General features: G+C 38.4%; 1 protein-coding gene across 5 annotated transcripts in view; it reads right to left on the reverse strand.

Annotated features, from left to right (window-relative positions):
- The window catches only part of LOC139737958 (glucose-6-phosphate 1-dehydrogenase-like), a 46,452-nt gene extending 26,888 nt beyond the window's left edge, over positions 1 to 19,564 (reverse strand). The window contains exons 1-2 of one of the 5 annotated variants that reach the window (XM_071648623.1): positions 19,130 to 19,564; positions 5,980 to 6,060 (exon numbers count right to left, since the gene is read on the reverse strand). In XM_071648623.1, coding sequence (XP_071504724.1) covers positions 5,980 to 6,060; positions 19,130 to 19,171 — 123 coding nt within the window. In that variant the 5' untranslated portion in view covers positions 19,172 to 19,564. Of the gene's footprint in view, positions 1 to 5,979; positions 6,061 to 8,898; positions 9,068 to 18,472; positions 18,631 to 19,129 lie in introns of those variants that run through there. The other 4 variants (XM_071648625.1, XM_071648627.1, XM_071648626.1 and 1 more) reach the window with 4 other exon arrangements.
- Between the last annotated feature and the right edge of the window lie 894 nt (positions 19,565 to 20,458).

Consider the following 20,458-nt stretch of genomic DNA (forward strand, 5'->3'; position numbering starts at 1 on the left):
AGCCTGAAACAGACTTTCACAATTCTACACCCAAAATGAGCAGCCTGGCTGAAGCCAGTTCTTCTCAGAACTTACAAATCTTATCTTATTTCTGTAGACTGCATATCTTTAATAAGATTCCCTACTGCACCAGTAAGAATCAACTGATGCCCTTGATTCAATTATATCCTCCCTTTTATCCTATTATTACCATTTACTGGACTGCATTTTATGCACCTTCCATCGTTTCCTAGCAACACCATTTTTGCAGAGCGGGCAGTAAAGCAAAATGCAAAGTCATCACACAGGTCTGTCAATCATGTGAATGCTGATATTTGTTCAAATATCTTGACATTAATACATGACTGTTAATTCAATCAAGCACAGTGGTGTCTATTCTCAAAACATACTCTCTGGTAAATGAAGCATTAATACAGAATCAAACACAAATGCAACACATACACACACACACACACAATATATATATGACCACTCACACGCAGAGCTCCTACAGTGTCCACAACAACATGCACAGGTCAGATATTGCCAGCCCCTCCAGCATATTTCTTGAATGCAATATAATTATTCTTCATAAACTTGATTTAAAGCAGCAGATCAGACATGTTGGGAACATGGTCAACAAACATAGTTACAATGCATACTATTTCACTGGCCTACGTGTACTTCCCTTTACTGTGATTTCTGTTGTCTGTATTGACTGTGCAAATTTCATGCTGAAAATAAGTCAGACAAACTTTTGCCAACATTACCCATCACATCATATTTCCCTCTTTTCTGTTCATTTCTTTACAAAAATGAAAAATCCTTTTTTTTTTTTTTTTGCGGTTGGGGGGTGGTCCATGCTCAAATCAGCCCATAGACAGCTCATTGCTCTGTGGCTCTGTACACAATGATCATTTTTCCCCATACATCACTTCCTCATTGGGCATTTCTGTGCATACTTGTTAGAAAAATAATATGGCCGGACCCTTAAAAGAGGGTTGATGAATCTCCTGGTTCATTAGAAAGAAATCCAGAGCAATAGACCATTAATAGCCTCAGAAGAAAAGAATTACTGTATACGCCAATATTTTCGTGTACAGATATTTTCGCGAATCACGGTATCAGTGGCATGTTTTCGCGTGTTGTTAAATTCGCGATTGATACTAGTAGTGGTACACAGGGGCTACTGCCAAGCCCGAGAAACACGTTCAAACACTTGCCAATGTACTCGTAACGTTTTTCCATTTGCATTGTGACTTCACTGAAAATAGAAAAGACACAGTAGAAGATTTATAAAACGAAACAATTACGGCATTCACAAGTACTCAGTACCTACCAAAATGTTGCAACAAATAGATAGACGACAAGGTTTCAGAGCTGCGCTAGCGCTAGCGAAAGTTTTACATGCATCCTGTTATACATGACCCTGTCGCTGTACACAAGTTTCGCGCTAGCTGCGCACAGCGTCTGGTTGGGCTAACATGCATCCTAACTATACACGGACCTGCGCACACGGCGTCTGGTCGGTCTACATGCATCCCTAGGCCTCACTGTACCCGGGTACCCAACCACGTCGAGCCGGTGTTCGTTACCGTAGGGTAACGTAGCACGGAGATTGCACATTTTAATGCACGTTTAGCATCGTACTGCACTTCCACAATCGGTCGTACCGTAGCATACGTACTGGCCATTGTTACAGCCGCGTTCTGGTTCGGTCAGCGATCACTGGCGATGGATGCATTTTGTCATCAATTTGTACATAAGGTATGACGGGGTAATATTTTCGCGTGTCTTTAATTTCGCGATCAGCCCGAAGCTCGCGAAATTCGCGAAAATAAAACCCTCGCGAAAATAACGGCGTATACAGTAATATTTTCTGAGCCAAATGATGAAAACTTGATCAAAATTGTATGAAAATCAGGGAAGTGATGAAATTGTGAAGTTTTGCTAATTTTCAAGAAACAGTTCTTGAACAGTCAATATGAATATGCAAATAATGAATTGATGATGTCATCCCTAATAACTTGTCACACAGTTTGCATACAATTTTGACATTTCCTGAAATTCCTGCAGTTTGCACTGTCATTACGATACAAAGCCTGTAGAAATCTTATCTTTCAAAAGGTATACCAACAAACACACACACAAACACATACTCACAACAATGATACAGAGATTAAAACATTTCCCCCTCACAATCCTATCACACAAAACAGCATCCAAAATATACTAGTAAATACCCAGAAATGGTACTAGCATTAAAGAAAACAAACAAAACAAAACACAGAAAACTGTCTCAAAATTGAACATCATGTTCAATTTGGGTAAAAAAACCCCAGATATATCGAATGGAAAGGGTTTCAATGAAAGTAGAGTTACAAAAAGAAAGTTATGAATGTGTGAAGCCATCTTCACTACTAAGTTCGGTTTTCTTTTTCAAATCTGCAAATACATCCATTTGTAACACTGTCACAATCAAACTCAAACATGTGTCACCTCACACCATGCAAATCATAATCAGAACACGGTATTAAGCTTGAATCAATACCATATAGTCATCATACACAAAACAAATCATTTAGGCTTACTTGATCTCTCTGATTACTGACATTACGGCTGATGATTACGACCATTTCTCCACAAAGGACTAATTTGCTCATATCAGCTCCCCTAATTGCTCTTCAGTCATTTTGTTCACTTGAATATTTTTGGTTGCCTCATATGCGGCTGAAGGTACTTAAAGGACAAGTCCACCTTCGTATACAATGTACATGTGAATTGAGAGAATGCAGCAATATTGGTAGAACACATAATCAGTGAAAGTTTGGGGAAAATCTGTGAAAAAGTAATGAATTTTTAAGTATCTGCGCAATCACTTATAGATAAGAAGACTGCTACAGTGTATGATGTCACATGCATAGAACCATACAAGGAAAATATAAAGAGAATTTCACAAAATGTTGTCTTTTGAAAAAAAGTGCACATTTCCTTAACTTGTCACAGATGTACATTGTATTAAGAGTAACATCATTTCCCCCTCCCCCGCCTTCTGAAAGAGGCAATTCAAGTGTTCTTTTATTATGTGAGAAATGTGCAAAAATGCTGAACTTTCTTTCATTTTTGTAGTTGTAGTCATTTCATCCATCAATGACTGAGTAGAAAATTCAAGAGTTCATATTTTTTGAACGGATTGTCCAATTTCCTCAAACTCTCACTGATGTTTTCTATTAATATTGCTGGATTCACTCAATCCGCATGTCCATAAAGGAGGACTTGTCCCTTAAATCTAGTGGAGCAATGCTTGAACTCCTTTTCTCTTCTTGAGTGGTTAGAGCAGGGAGGTGGGAAGAGAGCATCTGTCGTGAGTAAATACTCAGTACAATACACTTTCATTGATAAGGCATGGGCACATACGTACAAACAGGATTCAAATACTGATTGTATGACGTATGCATGCTCCTTACAGTAGTTACTTACATTCTACAATTAGTTTACATTTTTGTGCTCACATCACCAGAATCATTCTAGTCATGTGATCATATGATTCAAAACCACATGGGAGGTTTATTGCCAACCCACTCCCAAAGATAAACTCAAAATGTTAAATACCATGATCTCAAGAGATTACCTAGGGAACTCAAGGAGAAATGGATTTAAATTACTGCCACGAACAGCAAAGCTGGGTATTGCCAACAAATTGGATGCCATAATGGACTGTATGCTACAGTGGTATCAATGTTGTACCCTGATATTATCTTGTACTGGACACATAATTTTGCATTCTATCATCAGCCTTAGTTTCCTTCCCCCCTCCCCCTTTACAGTTTATAAGAATGCCAGCATTTCAAAAAGAATTCTATAGCTGACTGCCTGTTCTACTGTCTTTTTCTCAAACATCTTACATGAGCACTCAAATTTTCATTTAAACTTGTCTAGCCCTATCTAAAATTGCCTGTATTGATATCTTGGTGTCTAAACCATAATATTATGCTTCGCAATACTTTCTCTCCTAGCATTTTCAGGTAGGCCTAATGTCATATTGGTACACACACACACTCACTTACAGCCACGTTAACAGAGTACATGTAGAGAGTAGAGGGACGCTTGTCATAATAAAGTATACCCTCAGGGTATTAATTTCATTACTTGCTCGAGTCAGCTGCGCCTGGTACTCAAGAGGGGGAGGGGGAAAGGGATTTGGCTGTGGGTTAGCCACATGACAGACAATTTTTATTCAATTAGAGCAAATATAATATAGCATTCTATGCGTGTAAAAAAATGTGATACCATCTATGACTGTTTATCTATTCCTGGTAATTACAAAGCTGTAATGGTGCTGACAGTTCCAATTGTCATCACCATTAACATCATCATCTTCATCATCATCATCATCATAAATACATGTACTCCCATCATCATCATCATCTTCATCATGATAATGCAGTACAAACAATAAGGATGGCTAATAGCAAATCGGCTCAAAAGTGCATAAAAATATGAGTACATGAAAAAGTAATCAAATATTCATATGTCAGATCCCCTTGACTGCACACAAAGTATTCAGGCCTACCGTCTTTGACAACGTTCTGAAGGTGGGGCCAAAATGTAGATTCTGGCATGGCTAAAAACAATTATAATGTTGGTCTTGCATTTCTCAAGAACAAATTGAGCGTGAATCATGAAAGCCAATTTAAGTAAATCCCATGTCTTCGTTGTAAGGTATAGTAAATATACCAGGAAGAGTACCCTTTAATCATCTCTTCAGTTAGTGTTGTTCAACAAAGATTCGATGGTACCCATGTATCCACTGGGTATTAGCTGGTACCATGCATTTCTGACAAGACAGCAATGTGCTGTATTGGATGGGAATTTGTTGTCATGGCAACCACTTAGGGTTGATCAAAAAGCCTGGAGGTGATGTTTTGAGGTAGGAGAAGTGATTGATGGCACTTTATTCCGGAGGTGAGGATTGTAAGCGTTCATCATACACACCAAGAGTCATTGGCTGCACATCATGTATTCTTTACACCCACAGTAGTGCTGAAATCAGTTTTTCCCACACACATCAAATGGGGGAAAGTGAGGAGGCAATGATATAACACAGTTGCCTGAATCACAAAGTCATCTGCCTTTGAAGCAGAACACGAAACCATGTGAATGCCTGTAAATGCTTAATCACAATAGCCACTTCTGCTATAAAATTTATACAATAGCTTTCAAGCTTCCTCTTGGAATTTGTTGGACACTCCTTTGCAAATGTTCAAATATGCTGAAAGGGAAGTAGAAAGTACTTGTTCAAGATGAATGAAAACAATACAAGTTTGGCAAAATTATTGGGGGGGGGGGGGGAGGAACCTTGACACAAAAACACTTCTGAACAGGTCATATCCATAATGAACAAGATTTCAGTACTCAAGACTTTCCAAGATTTTCATTAAAGAAGAAGGCATCTAATTTACATTCTGCAGGATTACTAGTCCATGGATTATTGTAAAAGTGAAAACCCCTGCTGAATCAATTTTCATACGGGGCCAATTTTGGTGAACTTGACATCACATACTTTCATAAATAAAAGTTGACATTTTCCCGCAACTTTTGTAATCACTAAAAATTATTGTGCTTTATTCTTTCTGTGGTAGTTTGGTCTCATATTAGATTTGCAGAATAATCCTCAGCTATGGTACCGTGTGGTGTAAGATGACACAAGGGGATTTGTGAGCCACATAGTGTATACACCATATATTTAGCAAGTCTTTTTTTTTTTTTTTCAAATTGGGACTTCCTGACGATTTTGCAAAGCTTGTAGTTAAATCCATGATCATAGAGTACAGTAGTGAACGGAGAAAAGTATGTTTGCACATCATATTCATGTCAAGATCAGAGTTAATAATTTTGTGTGTTGTTAAATTCGCGAATAGCACTCGACTAGGGAAATTTGTGAAAATAAAAACCTTGCAAAATATATGGTGTATACAGTAGACATTATGCAATACTTACCGAAGCGCCGAGCACGACGAAGATGTGAGGAACTTCATCGTCCTGACTCATGCTTTCCTTCAGCATAGAAAGTCCACTCTCCTGGAAAACAAAAAAGCAAACAAAACAAAGAAAAATAACATCAAAATTTTGCTATTTTGGAGAAAGTAACCAACCCCAAGTTATTATATTTAGTTCCTTTTTTTATTGCTATGATTATTAAGAAGTCTCCTTGATTTAGGCTGTACCGTTCCTTTTTCACAGTGGCAAAGCAAAGCACAGATAAAAGAGAAGTTAAGGGACGCTTAGTGAAAGATTAGTCGCAAACACAAAATAAAACAGCCACAGCAGGTTATTGCTTAGACGATTATTTCACTATCTCATGGCCAAGCTAGTCCCATTTTTGATCTAACGTCTGTGTGTCTGTATTTTTGTTGCTTTTTGTTAATTTTGCTTGCTTACACAATTGTTTTGATCTCTCTCTTTTTTTTTTTTGGGGGGGGGGTTGGGGACCACAAGAAATTATATCTGTTGATGAAACAGGGCAGACCCATAAGTAGAAGTCTACCAAAGTAATCAGAACACAGATTGGCAAAGAAATGCACAAAAACTGTAAGAATAAAAAATTATAGGCAAGTTACATGTATATATGAAAACTTTACAAAGAGAACGCACAAGAGCAGGCATACTCCAGAGAAGGGGGGGGGGGGTAGTAACATTGCAAACCAAATAGACACAGTAAAAGTCATAAATCATCATACTCCTCTGGTAAATAAAATTGTGGGGCAACAGAAACTAGCAGCAGGGTTGCATCAAAGTGAAATACACAAGCATGTGCAAGCCAATGCAGGAATGCAGCTGAGGCATTTTAGTTAGTACAATGCTGAACAAAAGACAGTGCTGAACAAAAGAAAATTCCTTACAAAAGAGCAGATCTCGTAAACATACACTTCTCCTGGGACCAAATTCAATCTGAAAATGAGACAAGCACACCGTCTGAAAGCATACAGTGGTAAAACTTTCGTTCAATTATCACATGGACCATTATTTACACACACATTTTGATCATGATTAGGAAAGAAAATGTGAAACTGCTGAGCTCCGAATGGACTAGAAAACCCCTTGAAACCAAATTTAAGACTGTAAGCTTTGCTTTAGAATGGATTCTTTGTCCTTTTCACAAATACTGGAGCCTCACAGGTGTAATAGAAAAAAAAAAACAAGCAACAAAAAAAAAAAGGAGAAGTAGTAAAATGTTCATGGAATGGTAGGATCTGGGAGACTAGCTTTTTTACACCCTCTGGGTATGCCTTGCTAAAAAAAAAGGGGGGGGTGGCAAGTTTAATGTGACCACTATGTGCAGTACAAACACAGAATACCATCTACTCCACAGCACTACAGACCTGTGTGCCGATGTTGAGTCCCAAGTATACTCAGGCAGGTGTGTACCGGTATGGGTAATCATAACGCGTATTATTAGCAAAATCAGACTGTCCTCAACAGGTTAATACATGCCTATCACACCTGCTATTCCCATCAATCAATCCGGAAGCCTGCCCAAAGTCTTGCCTGACAAAGCAATATATGGCCAAGACTTTTTCCTGTCACTGTAAATGGTACCCTTTACTCAGTCAGACAGAGACTGAACAAAAAGAAGAAAACAGCTTTACCTTGCCTCCCATTATATTTGCTGCTGGTGCCAGCAATTACAATATTGGGCAAAAACAGATAGATGCAAACAGTTTATTCTTGACATACCCCACCTTCATTACTTTATCTTGTATGAAAGTAACTCTCCAATTGAAAAAAAAAAACAGATACCATGAGACAACAGTAAAATTCATGACAACTTGCAAATATCACACAAATTTACAAAGCTATCTGTATCCCCATAGTACTCAATTTAAGCTAGTAAAAGGGTGACAAGCTGAGCACTATACAAAACCTATGTACATTGCATGTTTTAGAATTACAAGCACAATCTGATGATTAAACATTCATGTTGATTCATCAGACTCAACCTCCATGTATGGTTACTTCAAGCATTTTGTACAAGATAAGAGTATAAAAGGTAATTTTAAGAGTAATTGTAAAGACTGTGGTCTTAGAGTATTAAACAGCACTTTCAGTTCTCATACAACTACCACAAAAATAATTAGGCAAACCACATTTTCCCACTTCAAAAAATACAGCAATATCCTCATATCTTTAGAGATATCACTACACTGATGGGACTTCTTTTTACAGTATTTGCTCATATCCATAACAATTTTCTGAAATGTCAGACTCCCTTTTACTTTACGTCCTATTTCAGGAAGTAAACATATTCTACATAACAGGTGAGTGCATGCTCCAGTGGATAGCTCAGATTTCAACTTTTGACCCTGGCCAGCAAAAAGAGAATCATTCATACGCAATCACAGACAAGATAATAATGTCAGCGTAAGGTTCAGGTAATACAGTAGCCCTCCCCCAAAAGGCATGGTCATTCATGAATTCAGCAATGAATAATTGTCAACCACCGCCACCACAGCGAAACTGAATGTGACTGTGCAGTCACAAAAACAAACATTCATAATTGCTTCTCCACGATAATGTAGCATGTATACTCATACAGAACCATGAAAAATGTGTAAAATGAGAAGAAAACTTACATTTGTCAGCTAAATCATGCACAGCAACTAGTAATGCACACTAGAAACTTTCATACTTTTAAACTGAAATAACAAAATTACTAGGGTATGTGTCAGTCACAAAGTTTGGACATTGGTTTAAGACATACAATGCTCTGTTCAAACATAAAAGCATTGTACATCTTCTGTCCGGTGAGGAAGTGTATGTACATACAATACAGACCGGACAGCATATAAACACACTGGCACTTGTGCTGTTGTCCTAAAGTATTTGCCAAGCAAGACTATCTTGTATCAAGGTACATACCACAGGCAAAGACAGAGACCAGAGCAGCAGGGCACAAGAGCTAAGAGTAAGCCTCCTCTCAAACTCTCTGAGGTCGCAGTATCTCAATGAAAGAATTCCTTGATGCTTTTCCCTTTAAAAAGATTCAATGGCTTTGCGACTTCTGCCTACAAAAGTGCGGTATTATGAATACCGGCAGTGATGGCGTGACTCTGCAAGACTTGGGATCAAGAGTCGGTCTCTGTGGGCTCGGCAGAGGAGTGGCAGTTACCCTTTTGGACTTCCTTCACACCGAAGTGCAAACACAACTAAAAGCCCCCTGTCGAAATTCTCCAGGTCTGCAGTTGCTACCAATGTTAGCATGCATTCACTGGCTGGTTCAGCGTGTATGTGTGCGCCTTCCCTATTTCTTTCTCTCCCTCCCTCTCTCTCTCACTCCGCACATTGACAGCCAGCTATTGTGCTGGTACCATGAAGGATACTGTGAGGGTGCTCTTCACAAATAGCTAACAATTCAAGTTAAAGTGTCTACTCGGTGTGACTACCGCTAGTCGCGACCATCAATAATCACAATATTACTGTGGACATACTGGAGATCACAAGTACTGTACACTGCAAGTGTTGGTCCTCATAAAAAATATGAGGCAACAGACAAAAAAGGAGAGGGGCACCAACCAGAAACCATTTGCTGGTCTACTGGGTGTGGGTTGGTAACCAGAACTCACTCTCGGGCCAGAAGATTTTAAGTTCCCTCCCTATTTTACTACATAATCATGATAATTAATAAGATATCTTTTATGTGCCACATAATTCACAAACATAATATTTTGCAAAATAGAACTTGTCTTATTACGTCAGTGTGTTGTTGTTGTTGTTTTTTTTATTCTTTTTTATTTGCAACTTAAAAAACACACACAATGAAAAGCAGTATCTGACAGGCAAAGATGATATTTCCAACCTTAAAGAAAATACATTTCATTTGTGTTATGGGAAGCAATATCTAATGTTGGATTTTTACAGTAATACACAATATCCTTTATGGAGGAAATAAATGTGAACTAATAGTAAACCATGCCAATAGTTCCCCTTTTGAGAATGGTTGCAATGCATCAAACAAATGCATCTTTCCAATGCATTCTTTTTACAAAGAGGACATAAAATTGTTTGTCAAATGTTTGTACATTGTACATCAATAGAATAAATTCCAAAAATTTGTGATCATAACTTGGTGAACATGCCACTGTAATGTTGTCAAATTCATCCAGACCAAAAGTTTGCCTGCAAAGATATTGCAGTTACCATATCTGCCAGCAGTAAAGCCACAACGCCTGATAAGCTGCATCCCGACATTGGTGACAAAAAACGGGAAAAAAAAAATCTGAGGGATTTTGTTCTGATCAAAACTTCATTAAATTTCTACATTATCTTTTTTTAATAAGATACTTGTTATTTCTATGTGTTTCCACACGTTTCCTAACAATAACAATAATAATCGGCACAATCCATGTGTAGTCCCATATATGATTATAAGTGTTGGCCAGGCAGATGATTCTCTTGAGTTGGAAAGACAATGCAGTAATTTGCTTGTGCTGGCGTATACGCCTCAGCCTGACTTTACTGCTTTATTTTTGTTAAAAACGTGCGCCGGCAAATATAGTATGTTGATCATCCCTATGCGTCAAGCTGACAGATAAAATGAGGCGTAATGATTTCCAGAAAGACCGATTGGTGATTGAAAGGGAGTGATTACGGAATGCACGCTGACCATATCAATCTTCTCTATAATGACAACTTTATCCTTACATGCACACAGCATCAGTGTCACACCATAGTACAGTCCCACATTATTACAAAGCATTATTCAGTCTGGAAAAGACCAGACTATGCAGTTCTCTAAATACTCTTTTATGCCATGCTGTAGCTATACATTCCAGATAATCTACAAGAAGAATTTTAGATCTGATATTGCAAATTTATTAACTAGACGTAAAAACTATTTTGAAAGTAGTCTGGTTAATTTTGTTGAGTGCAAAACTTGTCACATTTTCATGTCTAAATTTTAAAAGGCAAGACCAACAAGCAACTGCAATACACATTCTGTACCATGCAACATATGTGTGTCTTTTTACAATACTGGAGAGAGAGATTACAGCAAAGAAGACTAAAAGGTGCATGGTCCCCGTGTTTTAGTCAAATGCGTACGCGGGCGCATGGCGCAAGTTTCCTATAGAGACCTACGCTGTCGACTTCTCTTTGGCGCTTACGCTTTGGCCCACTTTCCCGAGTCCGAAGAAGTCCGATTCACTGTAGTCAGTGGTCCGATCACAGTTCGGCTCATGATTCGGCTGAGTGGGATGACAGCTTTAGCAAACTTCTTTTGTGATGTCATAATAACAAGCACATATGCACGCACCCTGGCATTACTACAGACTGCGCGATGCGCAGAGAAGACAACAAAGGCAACGTTACTTGGCAACACCTACGCACTTTCCTCTTGATGACAGCTCTACTTCGTTAATCTTCGTATCAATGCTAACGGTGATCGGCAGTATCATCAACAGCGCCATCTACACTACCGGGACTATGCCCCTTTAAAATGTCATATTTCTATTATTTCAAAAACAGCTGTGATATTTTCAAAAATCTTTCATATATGATAATGGTATATATGCATATGTGGAAGAGAGAGTGAAGATAAAATTCTAAAATATGTCTTCCTGTGCAATTTCATCAGAGTTGTCTTTGAATTTATGTCACACATTATCACAGTTTGCATCAACTCATATTCATAGGATTCTCTTTGAAAAATGATAAGACTCCAAAATGGTGACAATTTTGGAAATCTAGTGGTAGAGAGGACAGTAATGACAATTACTACCAAATTAACTCTAGTTTAACCTGGCTACAATGTACAATGATCCTCACTGATGATTTATATGTATACATGGGCAAAATTTTTCTCACTTCACACACACAAAAAAACAACAACTTCGTCCGGGGTAATATGATCTCAAATAAATCAAGATCAAAATCATAATCATGTTTGTAAATTTCCTTTGATCATCAAGCTTGGGCAAAGTTCAGGCACATCCGGCAGACTGTTCTCCTTATCATGACTTTTTACATCTACAACGTGTATACACTTATTGAGGGACACACGGCACAGAGAGTTACTAACTTGTGAAGCCATAAACCTGGACTTCTGAACTATCCTTAAGATTTAACACAATGTAAACACATCGTGTAAGTTGGTACTTGGAAGTAAATTATGCGCATACAGTGATGTTTACAAAAGATATTCAGTATCAAAATGTCTATATTTACTCTATCACATAAAAGCAAGTAGCACACATGATTTCTTTTACCGGTACACACTTTATAAACTCCGAACTTGTCTATGAACATGCATAATGTGAAGAGACCGAGATCTGCATGAAATGTACAGAATGCCCATGTATTTTACTGTCAATACATTTTGCAGTGGTTTTCATCTTGCGGATTTTGCTGAGTGATTAATATATTACGCAAGTAATGCAATGCATGGTATGTACAAGTAGGTATCAATTTCCACTGTAAACACACACACACATACACATATATACCATACACATTTTACAAAGTTACTACTGGGTATATGTAACATATTTGTACATGTACATGACACTGCAGAAAACACACAAATATCAAATTGTATGTGATGCTTGAACAAATTTGAATTGAACCTAATTGGGGTGGGGGGTAGGAATGCACCACAAAGCCTACCCAGTATATAAAAATATTCTATCCCTCATTTTGCGATTCCGCTGGGAAACCCTTTGCTGTTTTTAAAAAGGATCCCACTGGCAGTGGTAGCGGGCAATTATAATGAGGATCCTTGACATATAGTATGCTAGTGTTTATCAAACAACTACGACCCTTAGTTTCGCTTGTTATTCAACAGATGAGGTACTAGGTGTTTCAAAAAACATTTCCCACTTTTGATCATAAATATTTCAGAAACTATTCATTCGATAAAACTGTCATTGATGTGAGTAATAGCTGGATAGTGTACAATTTGGTTGAAGGTGATTTGCATGTGAAAGCATAAATCAGTTTCATTAAATCTAAGATTGATTTTGAAGTAAGGTCTCAGATTTTGGTCAAATTTTAACCCTCTGTACAAAAATTGAACTTCGCACAGGAACCAATGATGTGTAGGTGAGTGTGTGCTGACAATGGCCCTGAACAATGGACATGCCTGAACCACCTGTTCACTAGGCGTCAGTCTGGCGCTCCCTGGCACATGAATGCTTAATCAATAATTCATGTGGATTGCCCTGGGCACTGATAGTCTGAATTCATGCACGGTAAAGTGCTTGCAAACACCACATTTCATTCCAGCTGGCAATCATTTTCAAATTTTGATTCTGACATATCACTAAATTTGGGATATAAGTAAGCATAAATGATCTAAAGTTCCTCATTTTAATACAACTGTCTACTAATTAAATAGTCAGACAATTTTTTCGCTTTTTCGATAAAAAGATTAATTTGGTAAAGAGTTCAGCAGCATTTATCATTGGGGCGATTTGTTTCAGAGTAGATTTATCTAAGGCTCCATATACACAAATGTATACTCTAATTGATTTTCTTCACTTCCTTCTTCTTCTTCTTCTTGCTTGTGGTCTGTCTGTCTGATCTGTCATCTTAAGTCTTATGCAGTGAAATTACAATAGAACAGAAGGTATTCATTGCAATTTTGTTTTTCAGAAGTAGGGAGAGCACTGACGTGACTCAACAACAGTATCGACAGGCGTTTGACTTTACACAGATACTGCCAGAGGCTGAATAAAGACTAGCTGTGATAGTGGAATTTCTCATGAATGAATAATGAAGCATTCAAACCCTGGCCATTGTTCAGGACCATTGTCAGGGCGTTAACCACACACTCCCATACACACCCATTGACCCATGTTCAAAGTGAAATTTTGTACAGAAGGTTGAAAATAGAGCAAAGTCTGGAACCTAACTGTGAAATTAATCATGGATTTCATGAAACTTATTTATGCTTTCATATATAAACTACCTTCAACCAAATTGTACACTATTCAGCTATCACTCATATCAATAACAATGGTATCTAATATATAGTTTTTGAATTATTAAGAATCAAAAGTGGGAAATGTTTTTTGAAACACCTCGTATTGAAATTCATCCTGTGCTCCCATGAACTTGATGAATCATATCTGCTTTGTACAATGGTAGTGATAGCACTGGGCACACACAGCATTTTATAAGCTGAGCAATGCATCAGTCCCTCAGTTTCCTTGGACATGCATTTATAATACAGTGGGTTGAATAATTTAGTGTGGACGCTAAAAAGTGAAAAACAACTACAATTCACCAGTAATTGCAACACCTGCTTTTTTGTAAAAGAGGAGAACATAAGTTAATACTTCTTCTTCAGTTATAGTGTAACTTGTACAGCTTCAAGCTTGGAGATAAATGCACTGTAGCATGTGAATATGTGCAGCTGCATGCGTGCTCTTCTAGTCAAATTCCACAAATATAGTGTATTTAATAATGTATACAGAGAGTGCAAATAAAATCATTTGTTTCTTTGTATGAGCTGGAGTGATGTCTCCCTCAAAAAGGGCTTGAATGCCTTAACTCTTTATGTGCCACGTTCGCACGTCCGACTCAGTCGACGGCGTGCCAACTTCGCATATTCTGCTCAACAAACAAAGCCGCCAAAACCGATCGATAAATCACTAATCGCTGCTAATCCGGCGGCACAATGAAAGCGTTTCTCGTGCTTTTGTTCCTCTCATATACAGCTTGCATTCTATGTGGTGATTGACTATCCAGCGGTGTTCCCAACTAGATTTGCTCGAACATTCTAAGTTTTTGTCACGGTTTTATGTGCAAAAGTCATGCCTTTACAGTAATGTAGCAACTGGTCATTCAAAAGAAACATTTAAAATAGATTCGTCATACAATTTATATCGAAACAAAGCTTGGCATTCCTCTTTAACTTTGCCTACTATTATGCCCATCTTAGCAGAAATTTGTAGAACAGAACAGAATTATTTCTCAAAGCATGACTACCTTCCTATCTCAAAATAACGTGGCACACAGGGAGTTTCCACCATGGCACATAAAGAGTTAAGGGAGGGTGAGTCAGCCGGGTCTGCTGGTAAGTGATTCCAGTCACTGGTAGTTCTGAGGAAGAAGATTGAGCGGGCAGCCATACACCTGATTGATGCATAATGGTGTTCTGAAGCAGTATAATCTACATTGTATACCCCCCTTGTAGATTAAATGTTGACTTCTGAAGGTATTGCTGCCAGTCTATGTCCACCAGATCATCTCATAGCGGATACAATACAGCATTACAAGACACAGCTTTGTAGGATGGCAGGACTCGAATCATTGGTTAAAAAAAAAAATCGGATCACCTTAATTTGTCAGTGCCGACAAATTACAATCTCTAGTGTATCTAGCATTGTGGTACTGTGTACAGATTTGTTTTATTATCATCATTACCAGTAATTTTTTGCTTTGCTTTTGCATTTTGCTTTGTCAGATTGCTTGTCTATTCTCAATGCTGTAATGCTGTACAAAGAAACCCTACAGTAATGAATGCTTGCAGAATTGTAAGACATGTACATCCGAATGGCAGAGTTCTTCCTGATTCAGGGGGGGGGGGGGGGGGGGGGGGTTCTGCTCTACTGCCTTTGAGGAAGTACATGTAGCAACAGGATATTCCACTCTTTTCTGACATTCCGCAAGTAACAAGTCATGATAATAACCCAATGCTCATTTACAAGTCTTGCAATGGCACGATGGAACCAGAAGTACAGCTACAGTACAACCACAAGAGTAGACTTGATAACTGTGTATCAAATATCATTACATTAGAATATTGTGGATAAGAATGTACAATGTACACATAACATGTGGACGCAAAGCATGTAAGGGCAAAAGTACATTGACGATAACATTACTGGATGGCTCTTGGAAGAAGCATTACTGGATCACAATACATATCGTTTGTTGCCTGCAATGGGAACATTTTACAGTCTGAGTTGAGGATGACGGCAAGATAGAGAGAGGAAGGTCAACATTGTCCATGGAGGCTCAAAAAATGCTCTCTGTACAAAAGCTTAATTCCTTCTTTCTTTATAGGTAGAGGTTTAATTCATGTTGAGCAAATTGGACAGGAAATTAACTCTGCTTGCGAGGTCTGGTTAACATTTGAATCGGCAAAAAAAATTAAAAATTCTGATGACATATGAAACACTCTTCATCTGTTGTCTGCAACTTTCCATCACATTTTCAATGTAGAGAAATATTCTTGCTGTGTTTTCCGACATGCGGTTACGATAACTTTCACCAAAAAAAAAAAGTGGAAATGGTTACATAACTCACAGCTTGCAATACAGTAGGTACATAAAATCTTGAAATATCCAGAACTTTGTTTTTGTTTGAATACAAGTATTCCAAAGGCTCAAATCCTAATATATCTTACTGATCATTATTTTGAGATTTTTAAGCCAGGCTTAAAATAAAGTTACTTATAAAGCAGAAGGATTTAATTTTTATCTTTTTTTTTTCTTGCATTTTATGATCAATGGGAAGTTGTGAGGTAATGACATTAGATCAGCTAACCTCTTTGAGAACTGTTTTGCAAAATCTAGCAAATTTATACTATTTGATAGTTATGACTTTCTTGCTTTTACTCTAGTTTTGATACAATTTTTGCTTAACATTATGCTTGTAAAATTTTACCTTTCCTTTTCAGACTAAATTTGTAACTCCTAACTCGTCCAGAATTACCTTTTAATTCTAAAATCACCTCGTTTAGTGTTATAGACCTGTGTGTTGCTTTCTTTTCACCAATTTAAGAATAAATTTAGTAGTACCTGCTTACAACTCCCAGAAGTAGAATATTCTGAACATTGCTGGGGAGGGGGGGGGGGGGCTTAATTCCCCCCCCACACACACACACACATTTGAACATCTGAACATACACGAGCTCAACCAGTAACACTTGACAATGTCTAAATTGAGCCGATATCTTTAATCCTTTGAACGCTGCACCACTCACCATGCTGTCGTTACCTATGTGTGTATGAGGGGGTGGAGTGTGTGACAATCATGATCTAGGTGTTTTCACGTCAGCCCAAAGTTTCATAATAGCATGCTATTTTCAGAATCTCAAGCTCGGATTTTCATAATACCGGTAAGCCAATGACGAAAAAGCGCACTATTTAATAAATGTAAAGTCAAATTAGCACGCTAATTTGAAAGCATGCAATGCTCAAGAAAATTTCTCGACCCAATCTCGGGAAATTTCCGAAAGAGAAGGATGATTTGCAAACTAGCGCGCTATTTGATAATATAAATTTGTCTCAAGAAATTAAAGGGATGTATCCCATCATGCCTAGCATGTGTAACCAGATCATTTGAGGCAACCTGCACACAAATTGTGCTTTGGGTTATTTTTTGAAGGCGCGCGTTCTACCGACGATGCTTGCGCATGCTCAGTTATCGAATTACAATAGGTAAAAAAAAACACGCAGGCTAATTCTCTTCAGGCTGATGTGAATAGGAAATGATTTAGCGCGCTAACTTGCGATTGTGAAAAAAATCTCCAGCTTGGATTTTCATCGGGCTGATTTGAAAATGCTTTAGAAGTGTTTCTCTGCCTGGTTCATATCATCCCTGTACTATTATTGCATTTTACTTTTCATTTTTGTACACAACCACTTTGTCTAAAATCCTGCTAAATTTTGTGAATTCCTTGGCTTTGGTATGTGCAGCAGAGCATGACTTTGTTAGAAACTCTAGCACAGTATTACAAGGTCAAAGGTCAAGGCAATTTCATTTCATGCTTTACAGAATGATTTTATCCAAACTTAAAGGGGAAGGCTAGTAACTGATCAGTGGAAATGCTGGGAGATGATTGTTCCAATCCTTATGGGATTCATTCAAGAGTTCATTGTATATCTATTGTTGTGTGAAAATGATTTGCTTCAGAACGGTCTCATATTCAAGTAATGTGCAGATTAATGCTCCGTCACTGACCAGGGACGCTAACCTGGAAGCATTAAACTGCACATTACTTGAATATGAGACCGTTCTGAAGCAAATCATTTTCACACAACAATAGATATACAATGAACTCTTGAATGAATCCCATAAGGATTGGAACAATCATCTCCCAGCATTTCCACTGATTCCCACTGATCAGTTACTAGCCTTCCCCTTTAATCCACATCAACATACATGTTTGGGTCTCTTTCCCTTTAAAAAGTAGCACTTCATCGTTAGCTTCCCCTACATGTGGAAAATGCTCACCATATGCCAGGAGTCATACCATGGAGGTGATAATTGCTTTCATTTATCATACACGATAGGGATTGTAACATGCCTCCATTTACACAAACACGCACACAAAAACTGCCCAGCGTGAAGCCAAGTACCGAGTAGAGAGGGCTTTACATGCTCCCATTTCGCATTCAAAATTGCTCGCTACTATACCGGCTGCTGCGTACATAATAAAATCAGATTAATTACAGTATCCGTGGGTACCGGGTGCGGGGGAACATACCGTTTCAGCTGCACGATTGACCAGATTCACCACATGAATTCAACACACCATGCCACTTCCCAATAACAATTGATTTGCTCGAAACAAATATGCGGCGGATAAACCCTGCGTAGATACGCAGCAGCCACACGCCCGAAGTCGCCGCGCCTGATACCAGGAAGCAAGCGTAGATCTATAGCGGCGGCTTGCTATAGCAAAGCCATGCCCATAGGAACGTTTGTGGCGGCTTCACGTCACGTTTGAAATGTGCGTGAAGCCATATCAACATGTGCGCTGCATCTATGCATCCAAATTCCCCTGGGTGATGAGGGGGAACGCCACACGGCTGGCAGGGCCATCCGCTGGTCAATGCATACAAACGTGTAATTGGACACCATTTGAACAGCGCACTTTTCAATGACACTTGAAGGAATCCGCCATCTCATTAATAAATTTCAGAGCTGAGATTGTAACCTATCGCCGTAGCAATTAGGACTATAGGAGCTAGAAGCCAAAGATGCTAAGCATGCTTTGACTAGACTAACTAATACTATTTTTTCTCGGCGTAATGAAAATAAATGTTAACTTTAAGAAAGAGGAAATGGTTAAATGTAGGTTCTCGGTAGTGTTAGTGTCAGTGTGATACAAGAGAAAGGGCAGCGTGCAAGAGGTACAAACCCAGAGGTTCACAAGTTCCATTACCCTGCCGGAATCTGTCATGATTTCCAAATTTGTGCCTTCCACAGCGTCCCTCGAATTCAAGACAAGGTACAGTCAAGATGACAAAGGTGACCACAAGTATCCGATTTTGTCAACTGGAACTGGCTGTGATGGCATGAATATAATCACAACGACACAGATTACTCGCTGCAGCAAACGCTGACGAAAGACTCAGTTCATCTAATCACGCCCCTGCGAATCCGATGCTTTTTACTGTACAATGTGGATGCACACATTGACCACCAACGCGGAACAGGAACTATAAAGGCTGAGAGAGCGACGAACTGTTTTTTGCTTCTCTTATTTTTTTTTTCTGCACACGCACTCCCCTGAACAAAAGCAAAAAGAGTCAGCAAGCTCGAGTCAAGTCCCAAATAACATCCTGAGCAGGTTCAACAGTTACACGCACACACAGCTAGCTCCCCAAAGATCAAGGGCAGCGATGTGCAAAATAATTACGCGCGAAACGCATTATGCTGATTATGATACATGTTGCCGGTGGCGTTCGGCGAATCATTTTCTTGTTTTGAAGGGGCGTGGCTGTACGTCGGTAAGTGTGTCTCTGGAGTCACACACGCGCTCTATACCTCATTATTATTATCAAAATAAACTAAAAGAAAATACAGAGAGAATTCCACAAAATTTCACTCCAACTATGAAATGTACACATTCTTTCTCCCTGATACTGATAGATGTAAAAGGGTATAATTCGCAACTGCTTTTTCATTATGCTAGAAAAAACAACGTCATTGTTAAATATGCCTACTATAAATACTCTCTATCAGCTTCTTTGTTATTGTCCATGCTAGACGTCGTGAAATTATAGTCTTCTCATCTAGCAATGACGGCACCAAAACTTTTGAACGGATTGTCCGATTGTCCTTTATCTTCAGCTGATGTATTCTATTGATAGTGCTGCATTCACCAAATCCACATATAATAATATTTGGATTTTGTGTCTTTACGACCTACGTAAATTATAACTTTTTTCCCCTCAACGGAAAACTTCTCTTCCTTTTCTGTCGCACTCATTTGCATATCATACGCACTACATCAACCATGACCATTGCTTCTAATTACTTTATCATACAAGCCTGAGCTCTGTGTCATCGTGTCTGCATGAAACATTAAAAAAAAAAAAATGGAATTAAAAGTATAATCTAAGAGAAAAGATATTTCATTTACAACAAAATAAACATCCCAGCGGGGGAAAAAAATAAGCTTCATAATACTTGTTTTTTAAGTGAACAATGCATAGTAGCTGTATCGATTGTATTTACGCAAATT

Source organism: Diadema antillarum, unplaced genomic scaffold (assembly GCF_040938485.1).
Source record: "Diadema antillarum isolate AM-2024a unplaced genomic scaffold, OU_Dant_1.0 seq00000717_RagTag, whole genome shotgun sequence".
Taxonomy (NCBI): domain Eukaryota; kingdom Metazoa; phylum Echinodermata; class Echinoidea; order Diadematoida; family Diadematidae; genus Diadema; species Diadema antillarum.